This window comes from Microtus oregoni, unplaced genomic scaffold, assembly GCF_018167655.1.
Source record: "Microtus oregoni isolate MIOR12 unplaced genomic scaffold, Mior012 000008F_ref0000371, whole genome shotgun sequence".
In the NCBI taxonomy this organism is placed as follows: Eukaryota; Metazoa; Chordata; class Mammalia; order Rodentia; family Cricetidae; genus Microtus; species Microtus oregoni.
Genome location: NW_024543067.1, coordinates 7,886,369 through 7,912,674, shown reverse-complemented (window position 1 = coordinate 7,912,674; position 26,306 = coordinate 7,886,369). Strand labels below are relative to the sequence as shown.

Genomic DNA, 26,306 nt, shown 5'->3' with positions numbered 1-26,306 from the left:
TCTGAGGACATGTGCATTTTACAGCAGCATTTAAAATGCATAGATTATTAGGTAGCAATTTTCCCCTAAGATCTTCACTTTTTCCCTTTTCCCTTTCCTAGTTACCTGAGAGAACCAGTGAATTCATGTTAGTTTGTATTGCCTATTTATATTCTTTGTGATGATAAAAAAATTAGCAAGAAAGAAGAAAAAGCTAAAATTTGAAGATACTACCTAGCAGTGTGCACAGGCAGAAACAATGGGTGACTGTTTATAAGTAATATTATCTACTATACAAAAAGCATTTTTACGGAATTAATTATTTTACTTCTGAAAAGAGGTAATGTAGGAGGCATCTTCATGGTAACTGATTATTCCTGTTTCTGCTACTTTGATATACACTGCGATTTTTTATTTTAAAAGCTGTTTTATCTTATGTCGTTGTTACACAAGAGTGTTTCCAGGTTTGCTCTTTAATGGTACTCTATAAATTCAGACTGTCATTTTCTCATATCGTTCAATATCCAGTGACTACTGGGGGTTTAGTACCATCAGTCTAAAAGTGCTGTGTGCCTATCTTCTGCTATGACTCCTAGACTAATTTAACTGTTATTTTATAACTTTTTTGTTATTATTTATTTGGTCCTGATGATTATAGTATATGATGCTTAATTCATTTAAGTGGAATTTTGGGGCCTGGAATATTTTATAAACTGGAATTCAACTTTAGAATAAATTTTAGTTAATTTTTTCTGTTCCTCATCATTTTTCCTGAGGTGTGTGGTGAAATGGAGACTTGGGAGGTTAGAAGAATTGTTTGGTAGACCAATGAGGCCATTGCTTATTCCACCCTAGATTCTTTAGCTATTTTGGGAACTGTGAGAAATGTATTCATGCTCTTATGATATCCTGAAGACAAGCAGACCAAAACACAAATGCTAGGACTTAAATTGTGCCTTTTTAGTTAGGCTGGTGGTTCATGCCTATAATCCCTGTACTCAGGAGGCAGACTTTGGAGGATCACAACTTTGAGGCCTTCTTGGACTACATAGTGAATCCATCCAGGCTGGCTGGGGTTATTGTGTGAGATCCTACCTCAATAAACAAAACAACAGAAGGTTCAGACTTTTTCATATCTAAATGAACATTTTTCTTCCAAGTAATTAATTGTTTTTGGTGGATATTAATTATCCTACATTGGACTATTATGCAACCTAAATTCTTACGTAGTACCCCAAATTGGCTTTCATAAGCCAAAGTAATCCTTTTGCTCAGTAACTCACTAAATTAATTTCTAACTGGCTGCCTGCCAGCTCCCCGGCCCTTTTGAGATGTGGGAGTGTGTGTGAACATAAGACTGTGTATGTGTTAGGAGTCTGGCACTCACTCACTGCGTCTTAGGAATTGATGAGGACTCTGGTCAGATCCTCTGGTCCAGCCCCGTCAGACTGCCCTCCTGTAGCTTTGCTTTCGTGTGTGTGTGTGTGTGTGTGTGTGTGTGTGTGTGTGTGTGTGAAGGGTGAGGAGTTGACTAAGTAAGGAATCTTGGTGGGGAGCTGAGGTGATCAGGAGGAGGTAAGCCTTTTTGGGGCTCATACTGACTTTATAGGGGGCTTTAAAGTAGTCTGGCATCTTATACAGAAGGCTGGGATTTCAGTTACCAGGAAATAGACTCTTAACTTCACTTTGCTTAAGGAGTTTGGTACTAGTTCTTCTAGATGGAAAGATCCATGGCCTTTTCTGGAGAATGCGGCAATGTCTATTCACCCCCCAAAAATGTATCGGTGGCAAACCAAAGAAGTGATTCTATCCAAATTTAGCTTGGTGAAACGAGGAGTTTATTTGGGCTCCTTAAAGAAGCCGGAGTGAGTGGTTACTTCCAGAATATGTGACTTAAAGGCACCTGCTAGACTGCAAAGCCCACCTCAGCATGGGCTGCAGTTTATGAAAGTTGAATTCCTAGCACTCCCTGCTGGACCTGGGCAGGCAGCTTCATGGATGATTCCCTTTTCTGCGATTGTTTACTGCTTATGTAACTGGGGGGGAGGAGCCTCTGTATCATAACTTTTTGGGCTTCCTGAGCTTCCAAAGTTTCATTAGCTTCCTGAGTCTTATGATCCTTAATCCACTCTCTGAGGGAATGTCTCAATTTAGGGGAAATAACTAGATAACAAGGACTTTCTTGATTGGGCATTTGTCTTGACCCTGAGGACAGAGGGACAATGCTTTTGTTACTTTAGTCCTGAAGGGCAGGAGGAGTGCTGCATAGGTAGGGACCCAGGATCCGGATGGTTCCCTTGGGCTGCCCTAGCTAGAGGAAGGCAGCTTTTTTTTTTTGTTTGTTTTGTTTTTTTCGAGACAGGGTTTCTCTGTGGCTTTGGAGCCTGTCCTGGAACTAGCTCTGTAGACCAGGCTGGTCTCGAACTCACAGAGATCCGCCTGCCTCTGCCTCCCGAGTGCTGGGATTAAAGGCGTGCGCCACCACCGCCTGGCTAGGAAGGCAGTTTTTGCAGAAACCGTGCTGATAGGGATTGAGTCATTCGTTGCCTTACTTACAACATACTGTATTTGTGTTTACTAATGGACTGCTCGGCATTTGCTTTTTAAAAAGTACATTTGCATTTATCTGAGTTCCTTTAAAAAATGCTGGAGTAGGGGCAAATTTCTATTTTAATATCTTAGGCATGAAGATGGGAGTTCTGATTTCTAGCCATATTTTTCTAAAGAAAAGTTCTGTTATCCTTACTTAGGTTTTGCACATATTAGATTGACAGTTAATGACTTAGGATATTATTTAGGAATCAACAGATGGAGTGGACTTTGAGGGCTAGTATTAGTTAGATTTATAAGACAGAATAATCTAGATAGCAGTCAGGTCTTCCTTATTTTTCAGTGTTAGCCTCAAACTAATCAAAATGGTTTTCAGAATTTGAAGATGCTCAGTCTCTACTTTACACCTCTAGATTGTCACTTCCAGTTGTATAATTTAGTTCTTCTATTTTTCTTAGTTTGTAAGTTCCCATCTCTGAAAACGCTGGTTTGGTTCTCCCTATTTCAGATCGATCGATCTATCTATCAATCTATCTATGTAGTAATTAGGACGGCGGGGCTGCGTCCCCGGCACCCCGGCCGCCCGCTTGGCTAGCTTATGCCCGAAATAACAACACACAAACTGTATTCATTTAAACACTGCTTGGCCCATTCTCTTCTAGGCTAATTCTCACATATTAATTTAGCCCATTTCTAATCATCTGTGTGTAGCACCCCAAGGTGCGCTTACCGGGAAGATTCTAGCCTATGTCCATCCTGGGTCGGAGCTTCATCCAGGGAGCGGGGCATGGCGTCTCTCTCAGGCGTCTGCTCCCGAGAGGAGAGCTGTGGAGTCTGAGCTCACTTCCTCTTCCTCCCAGTGTTCTGTTCTGTCTACTCCTCCGACCTATCCTCTAACCAATAAAATGGGCCAAGGCAGTTCCTTTATTAGCCAATGACCTTCCTCCATCATATCTATCTATCTATCTATCTATCTATCTATCTATCTATCTATCTGTTTTACACTCACTATTCTCTTTACCCCTATATTTCTGGAGTAATTTATTAAAAATGTGATAAGCACAAAAAGCCTGGTGTTTGGAGCACTTGATTTTCTGTGATTTCACTGGTCTCTTTGTCATTTCCCTCCTTTGTTTTTCTTTTCTCCTTTTGCTTTAGAAATTGCTGTATTCCCCTGATTTGGATCAGGACAGTTTTGCCACACAATGTGAAACTTACTTTCTTGTCATGGTTATTAAAAACCTGTCTCTTTTTCAACTGATCCTAATTTATAAGTTTCCACCAGTGTCCTCTTTTCCTATACAGATGTCATGGTTATTAAAAACCTGTCTCTTTTTCAACTGATCCTAATTTATAAGTTTCCACCAGTGTCCTCTTTTCCTATACAGATGTTAGATGTACAAACTTCTAAGTAGCTTTTATGATACATAAAGAATTTTTCTCTGCATTCAGCCAGTATTTGAGCATATACTTTCTGAAAGGAACTGAGTTTAGTGTTGGAATAAGAGACGCAGTCATAGGTTCTGAGCTTAAGCTGGAAGAGGATGGAGACAGTGAATAGGCAGTAGGGTGGAATCAGATCAAATCTGGTTAGGGAAGAATGGATGGAGCTGTTACATAATATGTAGCAAAAGATATTAATCACCAGAAGAAGTATAGAGAATGTAAGTGGTGGCGTGGGTTGGGGGAGGTTGCTGAGGAGCTGAGCCATAACTCCAGGATGTCTCCTGTATCTGCATTCAGGAGAAGCTGGGAGTTTTGACTTGGCCTCAGAAAAGAATTTTAAGAGTCAGTATGAGGCAGAATTGGAGTTCATCAAGAAAAGATTTTAACATAGATTTAAGCTTGGGATTAATGGAGAGGTACTCAGGGAAAATATAAGGTAGCTAGCTCTAAGTGTGGTCATGGGCTACTCAAGAGAGAGTTGCGATTGACTTTGCCATAACCTTATAGATGATTTTGATGGCTTCTGAAGTTACATCTCATAGGGTTGTTAAGGCACTTAAATGTGATCATAGGATGATTTCTGATGTGAATAGGATCATACCTGATGAAGGTGAACTTTAGGTGACAGGCTCCTTTTCATGCCCCTTATATTTTCCTGGTCTTTGTACTTTGTATCCTCTCCAGAAAAGGCCTGTAGGGAGCCTCATAGGACCAGGCTGGAAGCGGTATACTTGTATAGTACATAGTATTTGAGCTGGGTCTCAAGTGGGATGGGGTTAGATAGAGGAACAGTCTGGTGTATTTGGGAGAGTATACTGTATTGATTGACTTGGTTGGCCAAAGGACTTGGACTGGGAAAAACTGGATGTGGTGGCAAATTTGTTGATTCTAGTATGGGGAAGGTGGAAGGAGGAGAACTGGAGTTTGAGGACAGTCTGGACTAGAGCAAAAGTGTCTCAAAATAATTGGGCTGGGAGGACTTATTGTACATGTGAGAAACAGTTGGGATTTGGATGTTTTTTGGGGAATGATGGCATACGTAAGTGAGAATGTTTGTTATGGATAGATTGGCCTACTCCTAGGAAGGACTCCCTTTTTGATTTGACATGGCATTGGAAACATTTTTTTTTTATTTTTAATTTATTTATTTATTAAGGATTTCTGCCTCGTCCCCACAATCGCTTCCCATTTCCCTCCCCCTCCCCCGATCAAGTCCCCCCCCCTCATCTGCTCGAAGAGCAATCAGGGTTCCCTGACCTGTGGGAAGCCCAAGGACTGCCCACCTCTATCCAGGTCTCGTAAGGTGAGCATTCAAACTGCCTAGGCTCCCACAAAGCCAGTACGTGCAGTAGGATCAAAAACCCACTGCAATTGTTCTTGAGTTCTCAGTATTCCTCATTGTCCGCTATGTTCAGCTAGTCCGGATTTATCCCATGCTTTTTCAGACCTAGGCCAGCTGGCCTTGGTGAGATCCCAATAGAACATCCCCATTGTCTTAGTGTGTGGGTGCACCCCTTGTGGTCCTGAGTTCCTTGCTCGTGCTCCGTCTCCTTTTGCTCCTGATTTGGACCTTGAGATTTCTGTCCGGTGCTCCCATGTGGGTCTCTGTCTCTGTCTCCTTTCATTGCCTGATGAAGGTTAATATTCCTGAGGATGCCTATGTGTTTGTCTTTGGATTCACCTTATTTAGCTTCTCTAGGAACATGAATTATAGGCTCAATGTCCTTTATTTATGGCTAGAAACCAAACATTTTGTTTTTTAAATGTACTTTATGGAGGTATGTTTTTGTTTTCTTTTACAAGATCTTCATTTATGTTTGGATCAAGTTGTAAGCTGGCTTAAGCCATAATGGCACTTAAAGTGAATCTCAGTACTTAAGGAGCTGAGAGAGACTTCAAGAGAGTCTAAGAATTGCAGGCTAGGAATTGTTTAGATCTTCTTCCAGCTTTTCTGTGCCTTCATGCCATTCTTTCTTCCGTCCAACTTCCTCTGATTTTTGTGGTCAATTGGATAGGCTCAAGATATCTGTATCATATCTGCTGGTTTGTGTTTATAGCTTCAGGCAGTTAGATGAGACTTGGCTCTTGAATCCCAATTCTGAATGCCTGAAGAAAATTGCATCAGAGACTACCTTGATATATTTGACACCAGCTGTGGTTAAGGTACACATTTATGCTCTTGAAGTATTTAATAGAGTGAAACAAATGGTAGACAGTATGCTTCCCCGCCTTCTCTTCATACTTTATGATGAGTGTTGTAATAAGAAGGTGATCCTGACAAGGTCTCTGTTCCTTTAGTGGTATATTATTATTATTATTATTTATTTTTAATAAATAAAGCTTGTCTGAAGATCAGAGTGCAAAACAGCTGGCAGTGGTGGCGCACACCTTTAACCCCAGTAGCCACACTTGTTAGCCATACAAGCCAGGCAGCGGTTGTGCATACCTTTAATACCAGCACTGGAGAGGAATATAAGACAGGAGGAGACAGCTCTCACTCAGTCTCAGATTATGGATTTGTAGAGGCAGGATCGCCCATTTTGGTCTGAAGTAGAGGTAAGAGCCAGTGGTTGGCTGCTTTGCTTTTCTGATATTCAGCTTGCACCCTAATACCCATCTCTGGGTTTTTATTATTTGTGCTGCATCTGGTGCCCAGCGTGGATATCCGTGCTGCACTTTGCCATTCTTCTTTTTTGTGTTTTCTGTGTAAGTAATGACGTGAGTTAGAAAAAATATCCTTTTCTTTTCTGTTCTGACATGGATAGAATAGTTGGCATGAACTCAGCTAGAAACTGGTTTACTTTGGGACTTTAAGATTATTCTCAAGGTTTTGGTACTTTAACTTAGACCAAATACTCTTATTTTTTACATTTAAGATACTTCAAAAGTTCTGTAATTAAAATTCTTTCCTTATTTTTGAAAGATGAATTCTTATTTTTTTAAATTGCTCTGTACTCTTCAGATAAAAAAATTATTTTTATTGAAGAATATTTGAAAATACAAAGAAACATCACTGATATATTTTATTTTTTGTTTTATACACTTATAAACAATTCTTTAAAATAAAAATAATTCAAGTAATAACAAAATAATACTATGAAGAAATTATGGAGGTTTGAGTTTCTCTGTTTGTTGCAAGAGTTGTTAGGGATGGAAACCTGAGTACATGCTCAGCAAATGTACTATATTGACTCATGTCTGTTCTATCTATCATAAAGTTTTGACATTTTTTTCCCCTACCTTCAGATCCTTTAAAATATATTACAGAGATAATTAAAATCCCCTGTTACTGTTCTTTCCTTCCCCTGTTTTTGTATTTCTTCTTTTCCCTACTCGCCTAGATATAGTCATTTGTCCTGTTGTATTTATATCATGAACAGTGTACGTATTCATTTAGAAACTTTCTGTAAGTACAAGTACCCTGTTGTACATGCCTTGCTTTCTGACTTGTTTGGATCTTAAGAAATTTAAACATAGTAGTGTTTAAATACATACTCACATATGTTTAAATACATAGTCATGTAAATATGACTCATACTTGTTTTTTTTTTTTTTTTTTTTTTTTTTTTATTTTAATTTATTTATTTATTAAGAATTTCTGCCTCGTCCCCACAACCGCTTCCCGTTTCCCTCCCCCTCCCCTAATCAAGTCCCCCCCCCCTCATCTGCTGGAAGAGCAATCAGGGTTCCCTGACCTGTGGGAAGCCCAAGGACTGCCCACCTCTATCCAGGTCTCCTAAGGTGAGCATTCAAACTGCCTAGGCTCCCACAAAGCCAGTACGTGCAGTAGGATCAAAAACCCACTGCAATTGTTCTTGAGTTCTCAGTATTCCTCATTGTCCGCTATGTTCAGCTAGTCTGGATTTATCCCATGCTTTTTCAGACCTAGGCCAGCTGGCCTTGGTGAGATCCCAATAGAACATCCCCATTGTCTTAGTGTGTGGGTGCACCCCTCGTGGTCCTGAGTTCCTTGCTCGTGCTCCGTCTCCTTCTGCTCCTGATTTGGACCTTGAGATTTCTGTCCGGTGCTCCCGTGTGGGTCTCTGTCTCTGTCTCCTTTCATCGCCTGATGAAGGTTAATATTCCTGAGGATGCCTATGTGTTTGTCTTTGGATTCACCTTATTTAGCTTCTCTAGGAACATGAATTATAGGCTCAATGTCCTTTATTTATGGCTAGAAACCAAATATGAGTGAGTACATCCCATGTTCCTCTTTTTGGGTCTGGCTTACCTCACTCAGGATAGTGTTTTCTATTTCCATCCATTTGTATGCAAAATTCAAGAAGTCCTTGTTTTTTACTGCTGAGTAATACTCTAATATGTATATATTCCATACTTTCTTCATCCATTCTTCCGTTGAAGGGCATCTAGGTTGTTTCCAGGTTCTGGCTATTACAAACAATGCTGCCATGAACATAGTTGAGCATATACTTTTGTTGTATGATAGGGCCTCTCTTGGGTATATTCCCAAGAGTGGTATTGCTGGATCCAGGGGTAGGTTGATCCCGAATTTCCTGAGAAACCGAAACACTGCTTTCCAGAGTGGTTGCACAAGTTTGCATTCCCACCAGCAATGGGTGAGTGTACCCCTTTCTCCACAACCTCTCCAGCAAAGGCTATCATTGGTGTTTTTGATTTTAGCCATTCTGACAGGTGTAAGGTGGTATCTTAAAGTTGTCTTGATTTGCATTTCCCTGATCGCTAAGGAAGTTGAGCATGACCTTAAGTGTCTTTTGGCCATTTGAAGTTCTTCTGTTGAGAATTCTCTGTTCAGATCAGTGCCCCATTTTATAATTGGGTTGATTAGCCTTTTACGGTCTAGTTTGTTGAGTTCTTTATATATTTTGGAGATCAAACCTTTGTCAGTTGCAGGGTTGGTGAAGATCTTCTCCCAGTCAGTGGGTTGTCTTTTTGTCTTAGTGACAGTGTCCTTTGCTTTACAGAAGCTTCTCAGCCTCAGGAAGTCCCATTTATTCAATGATGCCCTTAGTGTCTGTGCTGCTGGGGTTATACATAGGAAGTGGTCTCCTGTGCCCATGTGCTGTAGAGTACTTCCCACTTTCTCTTCTATCAGGTTCAGTGTGTTCGGACTGATATTGAGGTCTTTAATCCATTTGGATTTGAGTTTTGTGCATGGTGATAGATATGGATCTATTTTCATTCTTCTACAGATTGACATCCAGTTTTGCCAGCACCATTTGTTGAAGATGCTCTCTTTTTTCCATTGTATACTTTTAGCTCCTTTATCAAAGATCAGGTGTTCATAGGTTTGTGGGTTAATGTCAGGGTCTTCTATTCGATTCCATTGGTCGACTTCTCTGTTTTTATGCCAATACCAAGCTGTTTTCAATACTGTAGCTCTGTAATAGAGTTTGAAGTCAGGGATGGTAATGCCTCCAGACAATCCTTTATTGTATAAGATTGTTTTGGCTATCCTGGGTTTTTTGTTTTTCCATATAAAGTTGATTATTGTCTTCTCCAGATCTGTGAAGAATTTTGATGGGATTTTGATGGGGATTGCATTGAATCTATAGATTGCTTTTGGTAGAATTGCCATTTTTACTATGTTGGTCCTCCCAATCCAAGAGCAAGGGAGGTCTTTCCATTTTCTGGTGTCTTCTTCAATTTCTTTCTTCAAAGACTTATAGTTCTTGTCAAGTAGATCTTTCACTTCCTTGGTCAGGGTTACCCCAAGGTATTTTATGCTATTTGTGGCTATCGTGAAAGGTGATGCTTCTCTGATTTCCCTCTCTGCTTCCTTATCCTTGGTGTATAGGAAGGCAACTGATTTTTTGGAGTTGATCTTGTATCCTGCCACGTTACTAAAGCTGTTTATCAGCTGTAGGAGTTCTTTGGTAGAATTTTTGGGGTCGCTTATGTACACTATCATATCATCTGCAAATAACGAAAGCTTAACTTCTTCCTTTCCAATACGAATCCCCTTGATCTCCTTATGTTGTCTTATTGCTATTGCTAGAATTTCAAGCACTATATTGAAGAGGTATGGCGAGAGTGGACATCCTTGTCGTGTTCCTGATTTTAGTGGGATGGCTTTGAGTTTTTCTCCGTTCAATTTAATGTTAGCTGTTGGCTTGCTGTAAATAGCTTTTATTATATTTAGGTAGGACCCTTGTATCCCTATTCTCTCCAAGACCTTTATCATAAAGGGGTGTTGAATTTTGTCGAATGCTTTTTCCGCATCTAGTGAAATGATCATATGGTTTTTTTCTTTCAGTTTATTTATATGGTGGATTACATTGATAGATTTGCGTATGTTGAACCAGCCCTGCATCTCTGGGATGAAGCCTACTTGATCATAATGGATAATTTTTCTTATGTGTTCTTGGATTCGGTTTGCCATTATTTTATTGAAGATTTTTGCGTCGATGTTCATGAGTGAGATCGGTCTGTAATTCTCTTTCTTGGTTGGGTCTTTTTGTGGTTTTGTTATCAGGGTAACTGTAGCTTCATAAAAGGAATTTGGCAATGACTCTTCTGATTCTATATTGTGAAATACCTTAAGGAGTATAGGTATTAATTCTTCTTGGAAGTTCTGGTAGAATTCTGCATTGAAACCATCTGGTCCTGGGCTTTTTTTCGAAGGGAGATTTTTGATAACCATTTCTAATTCTTCGCGAGAAACCGGTCTATTTAGATCATTCACCTGGTCTTGGTTTAGCTTTGGTATATGATACTTATTTAAAAAAATGTCCATTTCTTTTGTATTTTCCAGTTTTGTGGCATACAGGCTTTTGTAGTAAGATCTAATGATTCTCTGAATTTCCTCTGTGTCTGTGGTTATGTCCCCCTTTTCATTTCTGATCTTATTTATTTGCGTGTTCTCTCTCTGTCGTTTAATTAGTTTGGATAGGGGTTTGTCGATCTTGTTGATTTTCTCCAAGAACCAGCTTTTTGTTTCATTGATTCTTTGGACTGTTTTCTGTGTTTCTATTTTGTTGATTTCAGCCCTCAGTTTTATTATTTCCAGTCTTCTACTTCTCCTGGGCGCGTCTGCTTCTTTTTTTTCTAGAGCTTTCAGGTGTGTTTTTAAGTCCCCAATGTATGCATTCTTCGTTTTCTTTAAGTGGGCACTTAGTGCTATGAACTTTCCTCTTAGCACTGCTTTCATTGTGTCCCATAGGTTTGAGTATGTTGTCCCTTTATTTTCATTAAATTCAAGGAAGACTTTAATTTCTTTCTTGATTTCTTCCTTGACCCAGGCGTGGTTCAGTAGTTGACTGTTCAGTTTCCATGAGTTTGTCGGTTTTTTGGGGGCAGCGTGGTTGTTGCCTTCTAACTTTAATCCGTGATGATCTGATAAGACACAGGTGGACACTGAGATTTTTTTGTATCTGTGGAGGTTTCCTTTGTTTCCGAGTATGTGGTCAATTTTTGAGAAGGTTCCATGAGCTGCAGAGAAGAAGGTATATTCTTTCCTATTTGGGTGGAATGTTCTATAGATGTCTGTTAAGTCCATTTGCTTCATTACCTCCAATAATTCTCTTAATTCTCTATTAGGTTTCTGTCTGATTGACCTGTCCCTTGGAGAGAGAGGTGTGTTGAAGTCTCCTACTACTAGTGTGTGTGGTTTGATGTCTGCCTTGAGTTCTAGTAATATTTCTTTTACATAAGTAGGTGCTTTTATATTGGGGGCGTATATATTCAGGATTGAGACGTCCTCCTGATGAATTGTTCCTGTTATGAGTATAAAGTGACCGTCTCGGTCTCTTCTGATTGATTTTAGTTTGAAGTCAGTTTTGTTAGAAATTAGTATGGCCACACCTGCTTTTTTCTTAGGACCATTTGCTTGAAACACCTTTTCCCAACCCTTTACTCTGAGTAGGTGCCTGTCTTTGTGGTTGAGATGTGTTTCTTGCAAACAGCAGAATGTTGGATCCTGTTTTCGTATCCAATCTTTTAGCCTGTGCCTTTTTATAGGTGAATTGAGCCCATTAATATTAAGTGATATTAATGACCAGTGGTTGTTTACTCCGGTTATTCTTATTGCTTTTGGTAGTAGAGATTGTGTGTCTCCTTTCTTTGAGATGTGCTCGTGAAGGGCCATTAGATGCCTGGGTTATTGTAGGCAGTGTTGGCAGTGGTGGATTCCTTGGGTTGCGATTTTCCTTCTATTACTTTCTGTAGGGCTGGATTTGTGGCTACGTATTGTTTAAATTTGTTCTTATCCTGGAATGTCTTGTTTTCTCCGTTGATAGTGAACGATAGCTTGGCTGGGTATAGTAGTTTGGGTTTGCATCCATGGTCTCTTAGCTTCTGCAGAACCTCTATCCAGGACCTTCTGGCTTTCATAGTTTCCATCGAGAAGTCAGGTGTAAGTCTGATCGGTTTACCTTTATAAGTTACTTGCCCTTTTTCTTTTGCAGCTCTTAATATTCTTTCTTTAACCTGTATATTTTGTGTTTTGATTATTATATGGCGAGGAGATGTTTTTCTTTGATCCAGTCTGTTTGGTGTTCTGTATGCTTCTTGAATATTTAAATGAATATCTTTCTTTAAGTTGGGAAAGTTTTCTTCCATAATTTTGTTGAAAATATTTTCTGAGCCTTTGAGCTGTGACTCTTCTCCTTCTTCTATTCCTATTATTCTTAGGTTTGGTTTTTTTATTGTGTCCCATAGTTCCTGAATGTTTTGTGTTGAGAATTTGTTGGCTTTGCTGTTTTCTTTGATCTGTTCGTTTATTTTCTCTATGGTGTCCTCAGCGTCTGAGAGTCTTTCTTCTAGCTCTTGGATTCTATTGATTATGCTTGTTTCTGTAGACTCAGCTCGTTGGCCTAGATTTTCCATATCCAGCTGGTCCTCAGTTTGTATTTTCTTCTTTGCCTTCATTTCAGTTTTCAATTCTTGAACTGTTTCCATTACCTGTTTGATGGTTTTTTCTTGGTTTCCCAGGGTATCATGTACGTATTTACTCATTTCTTCAAACTTTTTGTTGTACTTCTCATCCATTTCTATAAGGGCATTTTTTACATGTTGTTTAAGGGACTCTATTATCTTCATAAAGTCGATTTTTTCCACTTCTTCTGTGTTAGGTTGTTCAAATACTTCTGTTGTAAGATCATTGGGTTCTGATGTTTTCATGTTGTTTTTCGGATTATTGGGTGAGTTCTTGCCTTGGCGCCTGCCCATCTCCTCCTATTGATCCTATCCAATGGATCCTTTAGAAACCGGATCAGGTTTCCCTGCTGGCCAAGGGCTCCGCTTACAAAATGCCCTCACTCTCTTTTGTGGTTCCTGCTGCAGGCCAAGAACCCTCTCACCCCTCCGAAGGATCTTCAGGACAGGACCAGGCTCCCCTTGTGCCAGTGACCTGGCCAACCAAAGGCCTACCTCTTTGATTCAATTGTAGTAGGGCGATCTGCTCTCCTTATTGCAGCCTGTCCCAGCTGCTTGGGTCTGGCCACCGCTCAGCCGCGTCTGGCGCCGCCGCTGTGCTGCCGCCGCCGCTGCGCTTCCGTGCGTCTGGCGCCGCCGCCGCTGCGCCTCCGTGCGTCTGGCGCCGCCGCCGCTGCGCCTCCGTGCGTCTGGCGCCGCCGCCGCTGCGCCTCCGTGCGTCTGGCGCCGCCGCCGCTGCGCCTCCGTGCGTCTGGCGCCGCCGCCGCTGCGCCTCCGTGCGTCTCTCATACTTGTTTTTACCACAGTGTGACCTTACTACATTTAACCCATCACTTGATTGATATTTAGGTTTTATTTATTTATTTTTACTCTTACTAACCCTGTGGCTATGAATGGTTTTATGCATATGTCCTTGTGCTTAGTGCTATACAGGAAGCTTATCTCCAACCTGCCTTTCTTCCCTCCCTCCCTCCCATCCTTCCTTCCCTCCTTCCCCCTTCCATCCTTCCTTCCCTCTTTCCCCCTTCCATCCATCCATCCTTCCTTCCTTCCTTCCTTCCTTCCTTCCTTCCTTCCCTCCTTCCCTCCTTCCCTCCTTCTCTCCTTCCTTGTCTTTGGCTTTTGGGACAGCCTATTACCATAGCCCAGGTGGCCTTGGAACTCACTACACTGGCCTCAGGCTTGTGGCAGTTCTCTGGAGTCTTCAGATTGAGTTACCATACCCAGCTTAGTTCTTTAAAGTATATTTAGTTCTTTTTTAGTTTAAAAACATACTAGCTATTTATAACTTATTCCTCTTCTCCTTTTTACTTTATAGAACTAATTTTTTATATCTTGTTTGTATCTTATGCTTTGTGCTTGAGAGTGTACTGTTTCAGTTTTTCATTTTCAGATTTGCATTTAAAGTTTAAAATATCTTGATTTTATCCATGTTATTAATTTACTTGGAAGTGATTTTTCTATTTCATGTGTTTCTGGTTGTCTGCTATATTCTCTATTTCAGTCTGCTGATTTGTTCCTTTGTAAATACTTTTATTGTATATACTCTTAACTACAGTAATTTTATTATAAGTCTTAAGATGTAGTAGGTCCATTCACTTTTGTGGAAATTCTGGTTATTTGATAGTCCATATTATTTTTTATTCATGTTCCACTTGAATTTTATAATTATCTCTTCAACTTTCATGAAGAACTCTTGTCTATAGAGAATATTTGGTTGTGGAATATTCTACTATTTTTATGATAATGGGTTTATTTATAGACATTTTTACTGTTTACCAGATATTTTTTGCTCTCTTTTCTGGGCATAAAAGACATTTTGGTGCTTGATGGCCTTTTTGTTAGGGACATGACATGGTGTGCATGTAAGACATGAGTGAGGTTAGTTTAACCTTTTTTTTGAGCAGAGGGTTGAGAGTGTGACACCAAGGCAGCCAGGTTTCAGCTGGAGTTGGCCCTACTGCTGACTGTTGAGCAGAGCCTCCCTACTGAGCTTTGGCTGAGAAGTATTGTGGGAAGTTTGTGTCAGCTTCAAGTGTTGGAACTGATGCGTATTTTAATCACGGAATCAACTAATCTGTTCCAGCTGACACAGAAATTTGAATGTTTCTAGTCTGTTTATTCTGGTCTTTAGAATTAAGTTATAGTTCATTAAAGAATTTTGACATATTTTGTTAGATTCATTTCTAGGTACCTGTCTTAGGATTTCTGTTGTTGTGATGAAACACCATGACCAAAAAGCAAGTTGGGGAGGAAGGGGTTTATTTGGTATTTTGCTTTGACATTGCTGTTCATCAGTGAAGGAAGTCAAGGATAGGAACTTAAACAGGGTAGGAACCTGGAGGAACTGATGCAGAGGCTATGGAGGGGTGCTGCTTACTGACTTGCTTCCCATGGTTTGCTCAGCCTGCTTTCTTATATACTCCAGGACCACCAGCCCAGGGATGGCACCCCTCACAATGGGCTGAACCCTCCTCCATTGATCACTAATGAGAGAATGCCTTACAGCTGTGTCTCATGGAGGCATTTCCTCAACTGAGCCTCAACTGAGAGGCTCCTTCCTCTGTGATGACCATCTTTTGTCAAGTGGACACACAAAAACATACAGGACAGTACCTTATGGTTTTTATTGCTGTTGTACACATTTTAACTAATACTCCCTTTTTAACTCTTTGCTCTCATGTGTATCACTTGGCTTCTTTACCCTGATCTTGTGTGCAACATGACCTTTCTTGCTCCACTTTCTCTTTTCATAGACACTATACATGCTGTGAAATACTGGGAGCTAAAAAATTCCTGTTGATTTTTTTACACTCCATTTTCATGACCCTTCAGTTTGGTTAGAAGTAGTAACTATGTGTACTTTCTGTGTTGTCCAGGTTTTGTATACAATATGATATTTGATGTAGATTTTTACATTTTGTCAGATAATGGTTATTTCCTTCCAGACTAGTTGTTTTCAAATTTACATTTCTAAGCTCTGCTCTGTTATGCTGGGATTCTGTGTTATTTCCCATACTCCTCTACCGAATAGCTTCCTGTGTTAAGGCTCTCATTTTCTGTTTCCATAAGAATATTTTCTTTGTTCCCCTTAGAAATTGTATTGTTTTGTCTTTCATATTTAGAGTTCTTGGGAGTGGTGCCAAGGATGGAAACCAGGGTCTTGTTCATAAGCACATACTCCATCACTAACTAGATTTTCATATTTAGCTTTATGATTCATCTTCTTTGATGTGTGATGAGGTAGGAATTGTATTTTGTTTTCCCTTATTACAATGCAATTGATTTTAGTGTAGTTTACTGAAATCACAATTATTCATTTACTCATTTTATTCATAACTTTGTTCTAAGGCAGATGACTTATACATGTTTATCTCTTAAGGATTTTCTTTATTTTCCATCTGATCTGTTTTTGTACTATATGGTACTTTTAGTTATTGTTGTTTTTGGCAAGGTTTAAAATCTTGTAAACTGTTTTTCTTCTTCAGCATCAATTTGGCAAATATTGGCAATTTTCTCTTTTTTTTTAGCTTCAAGGTCATCCTTTGCAAATTTTATTCCTTTGTAGAAGTGGTAGAATAAACCTTTTATTTAGTAATCTTTAAAATACTTTTTGAGTTATTATTGGGTAATATTTTCTATAGATCAGTTTGGGGATAACTGACACCTTGTTAGTATAAATTGAAATAACTCCTGTCTGAAAGGCTTAGGACGAGAATGGGTTTCTGATTTTTTTCTTTAGATTTAAAAGAAAAAGTATGTATTTATGATATGGTAGCTTACAGATGAGACCCAGGTCTAAACGCAACATTTTTTTTTTTAACAAGTGCTTTACAACTTACTTACATTCTTAGCCCTTGATAAACTTTTTTTTAAAATTTATTTTTGCTTTATGTGTGAGTGCTTGCCTGCATGTTGTATGTGCACCATGGCATTTCTAGTTCCCACAGAGGGCAGAGAGGATATTGGATCCCCTGGAACTCCAGTTACACATGTTGTGAGCCTTTGTGTGTGCTGGGAACAAAACCTAGCCCTCCCCAAGACCAGAAAGGAGTTTTAATCACTGAACCATCCCTCCTGTCTCTGAATAGAATTATACTAGTGAAAATTCTGTTGTTCCCAAAATAAGGCAGCATGTAATTTATGTAATTAATTTTTCATTAAGTACAGTGTTTGCTGTAAATTAAAAAAACTCCTAACAGATTAATTAAATTCTCTTTCAACTTTGTTCAATATGGATAATTTATTCATATCTTGTCAACCTGAGTACCTTTTCTAAGTATATTAAAATTTTATAGGATTTTAAAATCTTAATTCTGTTAGTATGGTTAAATATACTGATTTTAAATGTAAACTGACTTTTTAAACGTTTTTGAAATAAGCTCTTCTTTAGCATGATGTATTTTTTTATGTAACACTGGATTTGCTTTGCTATTTGACTTATTATTTTATTTGCCTTTGTGTTCAAGTAAAATATATTTTATTTACTTATTATTATTGTTATTTCTTAGGTAGAGAGATGGCTCAGTAGGTAAAGGCATTTTTCTGCCAAGCTTGACAATCTTGAACTTGACAGTTTGGTTCCTGGAGCTCACACCATGGGAAGAGAGAACCAGCTTCAGCAACTTGTCTTTTAACTTCTAGCAAATGTGCTCTTCTGTCTGTTGGCACATGAAATTTTAGCTTTCAGGCCTGTCTTAGTTTTCTCTTGGTGGTGTTAAATGAAGGTGTTAACATCCAGCATAGGATTTCTACTGACTGTTAGAGTCTACAATTAATCTTAGCTAAACATGTGTTCTGAAACTGAAAAACTGGATAAATTCCTCATTTATAATATTATATGTTAATTTAAATTGTTTTGTAGTTAGCAAGCTTTTTTAAAACAGATAAAATTAAAAAAGTAATATATGTGTGTGTGTGTGTATATATATATATATATATATATATATATATGTAAACACATATTTCACGTTTGTGTGTGTGCATGTATCTATGGAGTGAATGTAGAGGTCCAGGAATATGTTGCTGGCATTAGTTTTCTGTTTCCATAATGTAGGTTCTGGGGTTGAACTTAGATCATCAGGCTTGATGGCATGGAATCATCTTACCAGCCCAGGAAATAATGTATTTTAAGTAGCCACATAGGACATATATGTACATAATAACATTTTTATGTAGTATTGTAGATATACCTAACAGATTAAGGCTGTGATCGTCCAGAAGGCTGTAAATAGATACCACCATCAGTTCTCATCAGTTGCTGTAAAGTTGGAGGTCTCCAAAGATTTTTCCAGGTTTACTAGTTTTTCCCAGCCTCTCAAGTGCTTGGGTTATAGGCATTTATTGCCAAAGCTGGTGTTTTCTAGAGTTTTCACTGCCAAGATACTCATCAAGTCATTGCTCATGTGGCTTGATTTCCAGCCTCTTCCCTTTATTACCTGGCGTTAGTTGCAATCCCCCAAGCATGTTTTGGTCTTTTTAGGGTGACCTATCCCTTTTTTGAGGTTTTTTTTTTTTTTTTTTTTTTTTTTTGAGAGAAGAGGTTATGTTTTTATTTCCACAGGAATTGAGAGGCTCTGGACTGATTTCAGGTTGATATGTATCAGGTTTGATTGGAGAAGACACCCTGCAAAACCTAACTACAAACATAAAATAATTAACCTAGAAGAACTACAAAACACATGATGTAATTTCATGTGCTCATACATAAAACAAAAAATTATCTTTGACTGACTTGTGTACAATGCACAGTCTATACTTGTATTAATGCAGATATGTATGTTACCTTTAAAAGTTTATGTATTTTCAGAGCAAGGGGACCAGACACCAATAAAAATGAATAGCCCAAGTATTTCAGCATCTTGCTTTTGTTACAGTTTTCTCAGAATTCTGCATCCAGAACGCTTTAAGGCTTCAAGGCTGCTGACTGAGATAATCCAGCCTCACAGAAGACTCCAGCCAAGCCAAGCCCTTTTTTGAGTTATTACTTGGCACAAATTGTTTAGGAATTCCCTCTATCAGTTACTTCTTTAGTATACGCTTTCTGATGTGATCAGAGGTCCCGTCATTGAATAACAGAGGCTTTCCAATACCTGGAGAAGCTTCAAGGATCTAAAATTATCCCTTTGGTAAATATTATGTGGGGAGGGGAACAAAAGGGTAGGAGTCTTTTGATTTGTTTAGTGGTATAGTATGTGTTTACTAATCTAATCTTAATAGGGTCCTTTACCATTTCTTCAGTTTTAATCATGTTTTCTTCTCTTTTTTACCTTGATAATTGTAAGCCTTTTTCTATTATTGATAAACTTCTGACCTATTTTATACCTTCCAAATCTCAGTACTTGACATTGCCTTCAATTTTGTAGAAACAAGTAGTAGCAACCTCTCATTTCACCTGCTTGCCTTGAAATGGAGAAGTACTTTCTTTGGCACTTTTGATCACTTCGTAGGTACAGGAACCACTTTCACCATAGCAGCTGTTGAAGCGATGACTTTGGCCTTAGGATGTCCTGCTCTAGTCACAACTTTTCCAAACAGCTTGCACTGACTCTTGAGTACTTTTTTTGGGGGTGGGGGCACACCAAGACTTGGTGATTGTTAGATGATTCTATGTTGCTGGTATTCCCACTCAACATGAATGAGGCCATTTTCCCCTGTGCCTTAACAAAAAGACATCATGGGCAAGAGTCTGTACATTTAAAGCTTGTAATAGACTGATGGAATTAGAATCTGTGTACAAGCCTGCCCAGCCTTGTTCTGATTAGTCTATTTCTCAGTTTCTTTGGGTCAGTCTGAGGCATCCTCTCTATGTGCATCCACTCCCCAGGGTTGCAGCATTTGGCTCCAGTAAAATTCAGTATTTGTCTCTGTCGTTGCCTTTGTATCTAGCTATCTCTCTCCCATCCCTTTCCCACCTTCCTTTCCTTCCCTTTTGTTCTGGCCCTCTTTTCCCTCTTCTTTCCCTCGCTCTTTCTTTCCTTCCTCTTCCCTTCCCTCTCCTTCCTTTTCTTCTTTCCTTCCTTCTTGGCTACAGCTCAGGGTAACGTTGAATTTCTAGTTCTGCTTTCTCTTCTCGAGTGCTAGAATTACAGGTATGTTATACCATGCTTAGCTACTAGATATGATTGTTTTTATGTTAGATAATTTTCTAGTTCTGTAATGGTTAATACTTAATTATCAACCTGATAGGATCTGTAATCACCTGGGAAACAAATGTCTAGACATAAAGGTAGGAAGGAGCCACATCCTAAGTGTGGGTAATGCCATTCCATGGGCTCGGGTCCTGAGCTGAATAAATGGAGAAAGAAGGGCTGAAGAAATGGCTTGGCCATTTAAGAGTGCATAGTGTTCTTGCAGAGAACTAAGTTTGGATCCTATCGCTAGTGATGGGTGGCTCATAGCCATCAGCTCCAGGGGATATGATGCCTTCTTCTGGCAATGCTCAGACCGAATGGATGATCTTCAGACTCTACACTTGAGGGAGTTCCTGTCTTTCCCCTATATATTCCTTTCTCCACCCAGCCCCCTGTCCCCTGAAGGTGTGTGACTCCCAAATACTGGAATTAAAGATGTGAACCACCACCACCTAGATCTATCTCTGGATCAATCTTGTGTACCTCAGGGTAGGTAGCCTTGAACTCACAGAGATCCGTCTGCCTCTGTCTCCCAAGTCCTGGGATTGAAGATGTGTGCCGCTACTTCCTGGCCTCTAGTGGCTTAGCTTTGCATTCTGATCTTCAGGCAAACTTTATTTATTAGAATACAAATAAAATATCACTATAGGTTACAATCTTAAGGAGAAAAATATTGCATCTTCTCCCTCGTGCAGGTCCTAGCCTATGTGTGTGTGTGTTTAGGGATGCATGTCATATCATGTGTCTGGAGGTCAGTAGACAACTTGCAGGAGTTATCGCCTTCCACTTTGTGATCCTGGGAATCAACTCAGGTCGTCAGGCTGGGCAGCAAGCACCTTCCCTCTGAGCCATCTCTCTGTACCCCCACTCCTCTGTTTAAGACAGATTCTTGGTGTGTAGGACAGGGTGACCTTGAACTTCTTAGCCTCCTGACTCAGCCTTCAACACGCTGGCATTAAAGGAATGTGTTAGTCACACCCAGCTTGATTAGCTTCTATTTAAAAGTACATAGTGTCTCTAAAAGATGGCCTGATTAGTTGTACATTGATCCTGCTTCACTGAATTACAGAGCTCTAACTCTGCCTGCTTTGGAAGTACCCTTGTATGATGTTTGGTGCTCTTTGTAGTATCACATTCCATTATGAAGGAGTATGTGAAAAATGAGTACAGTATATCCCCTTTTTTAAACTTTGGCATAGATTTTTCTATGTTAATTTGTTGTGAAAATTTAACTGTCTTTGTAGAATAGTGTTCCTGTGATTATAGCTTGTCTGTGGGCAGTTTTTACTGTCTCAAGAGCTGAGATGTATTGAAGAATATGCTCTTTCCTTGGCATTCCCAGATTGTATCTGGAGACTATACTTTTGTTTCCCAGCCGCACAGACCCAAATAAGCACATAGAAACTATATTAATTACAATATAACATACAATACAATAGAAACTATATTAATTACAACCCTGTTTGGCCACTGGCTCAGGCATATTTCTAGCTAACTCTTATATCTTAAATTAACCTATTTCTTTTACTCTTTGTATTGCCACGAGGGTGTGGCTTACTGGTAAGGTTCTGGCATCTTTCTCCTTCGGCAGCTACATGGCGTCTCCCTGACTTCGCCTTCTTTTTCCCTCTATCGCTGCTTGGACTTTCTGCCTAACTATATTCTGTCTAAAGCATAGTCTAGGGGCTGGAGAAATGGCTCAGTGGTTAAGAGCACTGACTGCTCTTCCAGAGGACCCGGGTTCAATTCCCAGCACCCACATGGCAGCTCACAACTGTCTGAAGATCCAGTTGCAGGGGATCTGACACCTTCACACCAATGCACATAAAATAAAGTTAAATAAACCATAAAAAATATTTAAAAAAAAGCATAGTCTAAAGTAGCTTCTCTTTGAATCAATGGTAATGAAACATGTTCATAGCATACAGATGCTATGGTTGAATTTACCATTCTTAAGAATTTGTTTTACAGCCAGGAGGTGGCAGTGTACTCCCTTAGTCCTAGCACTCAGGAGACAGAGACAGGTAGATCTCTGTGAGTTCCAGGACAGCTGAGGCTACACAAAGAAACCCTTTCTTGGGGGAAGAAAAGAATTTCTTTCACAATACTGAGCATTCATTAAATAGAATCAATCATTTGATCTAGTACTCTCAGAGTTTACCTGCCTAATTTTGATTCTTTGTTCTATTTTACTTTTATTATTAATTTCTTAAACTAAACTTGAATTTGGGATTTTACTAGCTTTTCTTCTGATGTCTTTTGTTCTTCCAGGATCCTGTACAAGGCTGCATTTAGTTATATAACCTAGCCTCTCTGGGGCAGTATATTAGTCGCCCTCCCACTCCCAGCTTTTCAGGATCTTGGCATAATTGAGAAATACCAACCAGTTACCCTATAGAGTGTCTTCCAGTTTGGCTCTTCTTTTGTTTCACTACAAGTAGACTAGGATGATGGATTTGGGAATGAACCCAAGAGCGCTGAAATGCCTGTCTTGTTATATCTCATCATGCACATGTTATGTCACTGCTGTTGTTAACTCTCTTTACTTGGGTGAGAGTGTTTTTCCATTGTAAAGTTAATCTATTTTCTTTTGTTCTTTGTAAGTAGTAACTATATCCAGGCTACCTTGAAAAGAGAAAAGGGAATGAAGCTATACTTTCCTTTAGGAACATACTACATATAGTAGTTTGTTTTTTCATAAGAAAGATTAGCTTCTTTTTTCTTTTAGTTTCTTTAATCATTTATTAACATCAATATGGATGTTTCTAGTTTGGCTTTTAATCCAGTGCTGTGCTATTTATTGTGTTCTGTTATTAATTGATCTACTATCGGCCAGTAGGAGCTCTTTCAGTTGATTTCTATCCCTTCTTGATGCTTCATGTCATCTCTAATACTGTAAGATATTTAGACTGACCTTTCTAATATAATCGTTTTCCTGTCCTAAGCCCTGGGATTGTTAGTTTGCCGAGAAATCTGTTCCCTTTTATTACAGAATGATATTTAGAAACAAGATTCATGCTGGATATAGGGTTTGCACATTGCTACGAGGGTGTTGCTGTTTCTTGTCCCTTTAGGACTCACTCGACTAATAGATGCCCATCTTTCTTCACAGAGAGATTATTTGAGGCAAACAAAATAATTCTTAGTATCTGTTATAAAACTTGGCTAATTTTCAGTCAGTGGGTAGTCTGAGTTTCATTTGTATGACTTCTGTCTATTGGCTAATATTCTACTTATTATTTAAAGTAAATTTTAGTAGCTATATTAGTTCACCTGAAAGTGTTTTCTGTTTTTATCACTGCATAATGAAGACTTAAAAATTTATTCTTAAATTGAGATATAGTGCATGTTGCCCAGATCAAGATATAGAACATTTCCAGCTCATTCATTGCCACTGATAATTTTTTTTTACAAGTGATGTGTGATGTTTGCGTGTGTGTGTATGTGTATGTGGTGTGTAGTATGCATGCCTATGTGTGTGTGCAGAAATGTGTGTCCTTATAGCAGGGAGGCCAGAGAAGGGTTTGAATGTGTTGCTCTTACTCTACACGTCATTCACTTGAGGCAGGGTTGCTCTTGCTTACCGAACCTGGAGTTAGGTTGGTGATCAGTAAGCCCTGGCGTTCCTTGTGTGTCTGCTTATTCACAATGTTACAGTTATAGCCACGTGATTATATATATCCAGGCTTTTACCTGAGTTCTGGTTATTTGAACTTGGATCTTTGTTTGTACAGCAAGAGCTTTTACTTGTGAGTCATCCTCATCTGCCTTTTTGAGATAGTATCTTGTTATGCAGAACAGGGTGACTTTAAACTTAGCATGATCCTTTTACTTCAGCCTTCTAAATGCTGGATTATAGTCATGCATCACTTTGCTTAGTGCTCTGATACTTTTTGCAAGAGACTTTGAGGAACAAGTATCTCATACAGTACCATTTTCCCCCAATACTGAAAATACCAGAAAGTTGACAGTAATTTGCAACTAGATATTTGGCATTTGTGCGAGTTCCCTCTCTGTCACCTTTCCCTCTGTCCTGTAGTATACTGGTCAAAGATACATGGCGGCTTGTTTAATAATTGCTGTCTACCTTTTGCTGAACACACCCCTATGGTCTTGTCTAACATTTTCTCACTGTAAGTTTCCTGTGGGAAATTTGTCTCTGATTTTCTGATTCAGCTACAACACAGTAGTAGTCAGTGATTCTGTCTTTGGAGAAACCTCATCAGTTAGGTTGTCCCTGACATCTAGTTAAATAAAGTTCTTCTGTTGTGTTCTGCTAGCCAGGCCTGCCTCTGCCTCCCGAGTGCTGGGTTTAAAGGCGTGCACCACCACCGCCCTGCATATCCTTTCTTAATAACTAACTTCAGAAAGACAAGGTAACTTTGTATGTAGGAAGGAATTTCATTACTCTTGGCTGTTCTCCTTTCTAGAGATTAAATGTCCCCAGACAGTTGCAGAGTAGCACGTGATTAGCTATTAGACCTTTAAAGCAGTACTTTCTGGTGTGTCAGAGTCAATTAAAGGGCTAGTCTAATTGAAATTCTTGACTGAAGGATCTGCAGTACAGAAAATAGGATTATGTTATAAAAATAGGCTTGGTTATGTTTGGTTTGTCAAGTTCTCTTGTTTTCTTTTTATATTATAGATCAGCTCGAACGGGTCTTTTTACGACTTGGCCATGCTGAAACAGATGAACAGTTACAAAATATTATATCTAAATTCCTTCCTCCTGTTTTGCTCAAACTGTCCAGCACTCAAGAAGGAGTACGGAAAAAGGTAAGCATGTTGGGGGCCATTTGGGGGGAAATAATTGGTGAAGAGTGTATATCATGAAGTGAGGTTTTTAAAAAGATTTCCATTGTTGTACGCTTAAGATCCTAATTACTTTTCCAAATGTATGGTAAGTCTAAGAATCAGCTTCTGATGGAAAAGCTTAACTGCCTGGGGTAGCTGCCTTTACTACCCAGTGCGTGCTTGTTATCAGTGCCAGGTGCTTTAATCGAGATAATCATCTGGACTGTTCTAAAACCGAATATGAAAGCCAGTGTAGGAAGGGGAAATGTTGTTTAATCATTGGTTGATGGTGAATATATCCTTGAATAAAGGTAATAAAGGTAAGCAAATAAAGTTTTTGAAAGCAGACTATTCTAATGTAATTTATACTTTATGTTCTACAAAATACTATTTCATAAAGATATATAACTATAATATCACTATTTTATTTTATTTTTTTAAAATTTTTTTAAATATTTATTTATTTATTAATTCATTCATGTATACAATATTCTGTCTGTATGTATATCTGCAGGCCAGAAGAGGGCACCAGACCTTATTACAGATGGTTGTGAGCCACCATGTGGTTGCTGGGAATTGAACTCAGGACCTTTGGAAGAGCAGGCAATGCTCTTAACCACTGAGCTATCTCTCCAGCCCCCTCACTATTTTATTTTTAAATTGTTCTTTATAGAATATGTTTCCCTTTAATCTGTAGAATAGTTCATTATTTTTTCCAGTATATTTGTGATAGAGCTTCTGGTCTTTGATCTGTCATCAGGTTTCATCTCCTGTGATATTATAATTGATTGATGTTAACTTGAATGTCTGCCCTAAAAGGCCTGATTTGAGTTCAGTAGGAAGATTATCTTCCAGAATGTCTGTTTTGTTTGCTGCTGGAAAAGATGGACAGTCTTACCATATATGTGTTAATCTTTACGTGCTGTTAATCCTTATTTGTTGAGGTAGATTTCTTTTTAGGCATGTCATTCTCTTATTTAAGACCCTTCAGTGGACTTTTCTTGCTCTCAGGGTATCAAAATTCTTTTACAGATTGATATCTGTTTACTTAGTGATAGTAGCCTGGTTATTTACTGTAAATTTTCTGTATGCCTTATGGGACATTCTGTATTTGTTACTTTTCTCTATTGCTGACACAAAATACTTCCCTGTGTGTGAATTCTAATTGTTCTTAATAACCCGGAGTCAGATATTAGGGGGTGAAAGCTGAGAGATCAGAGAAGCAGTGCAGCCAGCCACTAGAGATACTATTTACCTCTATGAAATCCTTAGACTCTGACTGACTGCTTCAGGCTGCACCTCAGACTGCATCTGCACTACCATCTGCACTGAGCTCCTGTCTCCTCCCATCTTATGTTCTCTCCACCCAGCCATGCCACTCCTGTCTCCACCTCCTTAGTGCTGACACCACCTGATCACCTTTGTGTGAGCTCTTTCTCTTTTAGACAGAGTTAGTCTTGTGTAGCCCAGGGTGGCCTTGAACTCACAGAGATCCCTCTGCCTCTGAGTCCTGGGATTGAAGGTGTGTGCCCATTCCCTGGCCTCTAGTGG

At 39.2% G+C, this 26,306-nt stretch overlaps 1 protein-coding gene across 4 annotated transcripts in view; it reads left to right on the top strand.

Annotated features, from left to right (window-relative positions):
• Window positions 1-26,306, top strand: part of Ecpas (Ecm29 proteasome adaptor and scaffold) — a 121,461-nt gene that overhangs the window by 8,050 nt on the left and 87,105 nt on the right. For all 4 annotated transcript variants that reach the window (XM_041656915.1, XM_041656914.1, XM_041656912.1 and 1 more), the window contains one exon: window positions 24,607-24,737. In XM_041656915.1, the coding sequence (XP_041512849.1) occupies window positions 24,607-24,737 (131 nt within the window). The remainder of the gene's footprint in view (window positions 1-24,606; window positions 24,738-26,306) is intronic.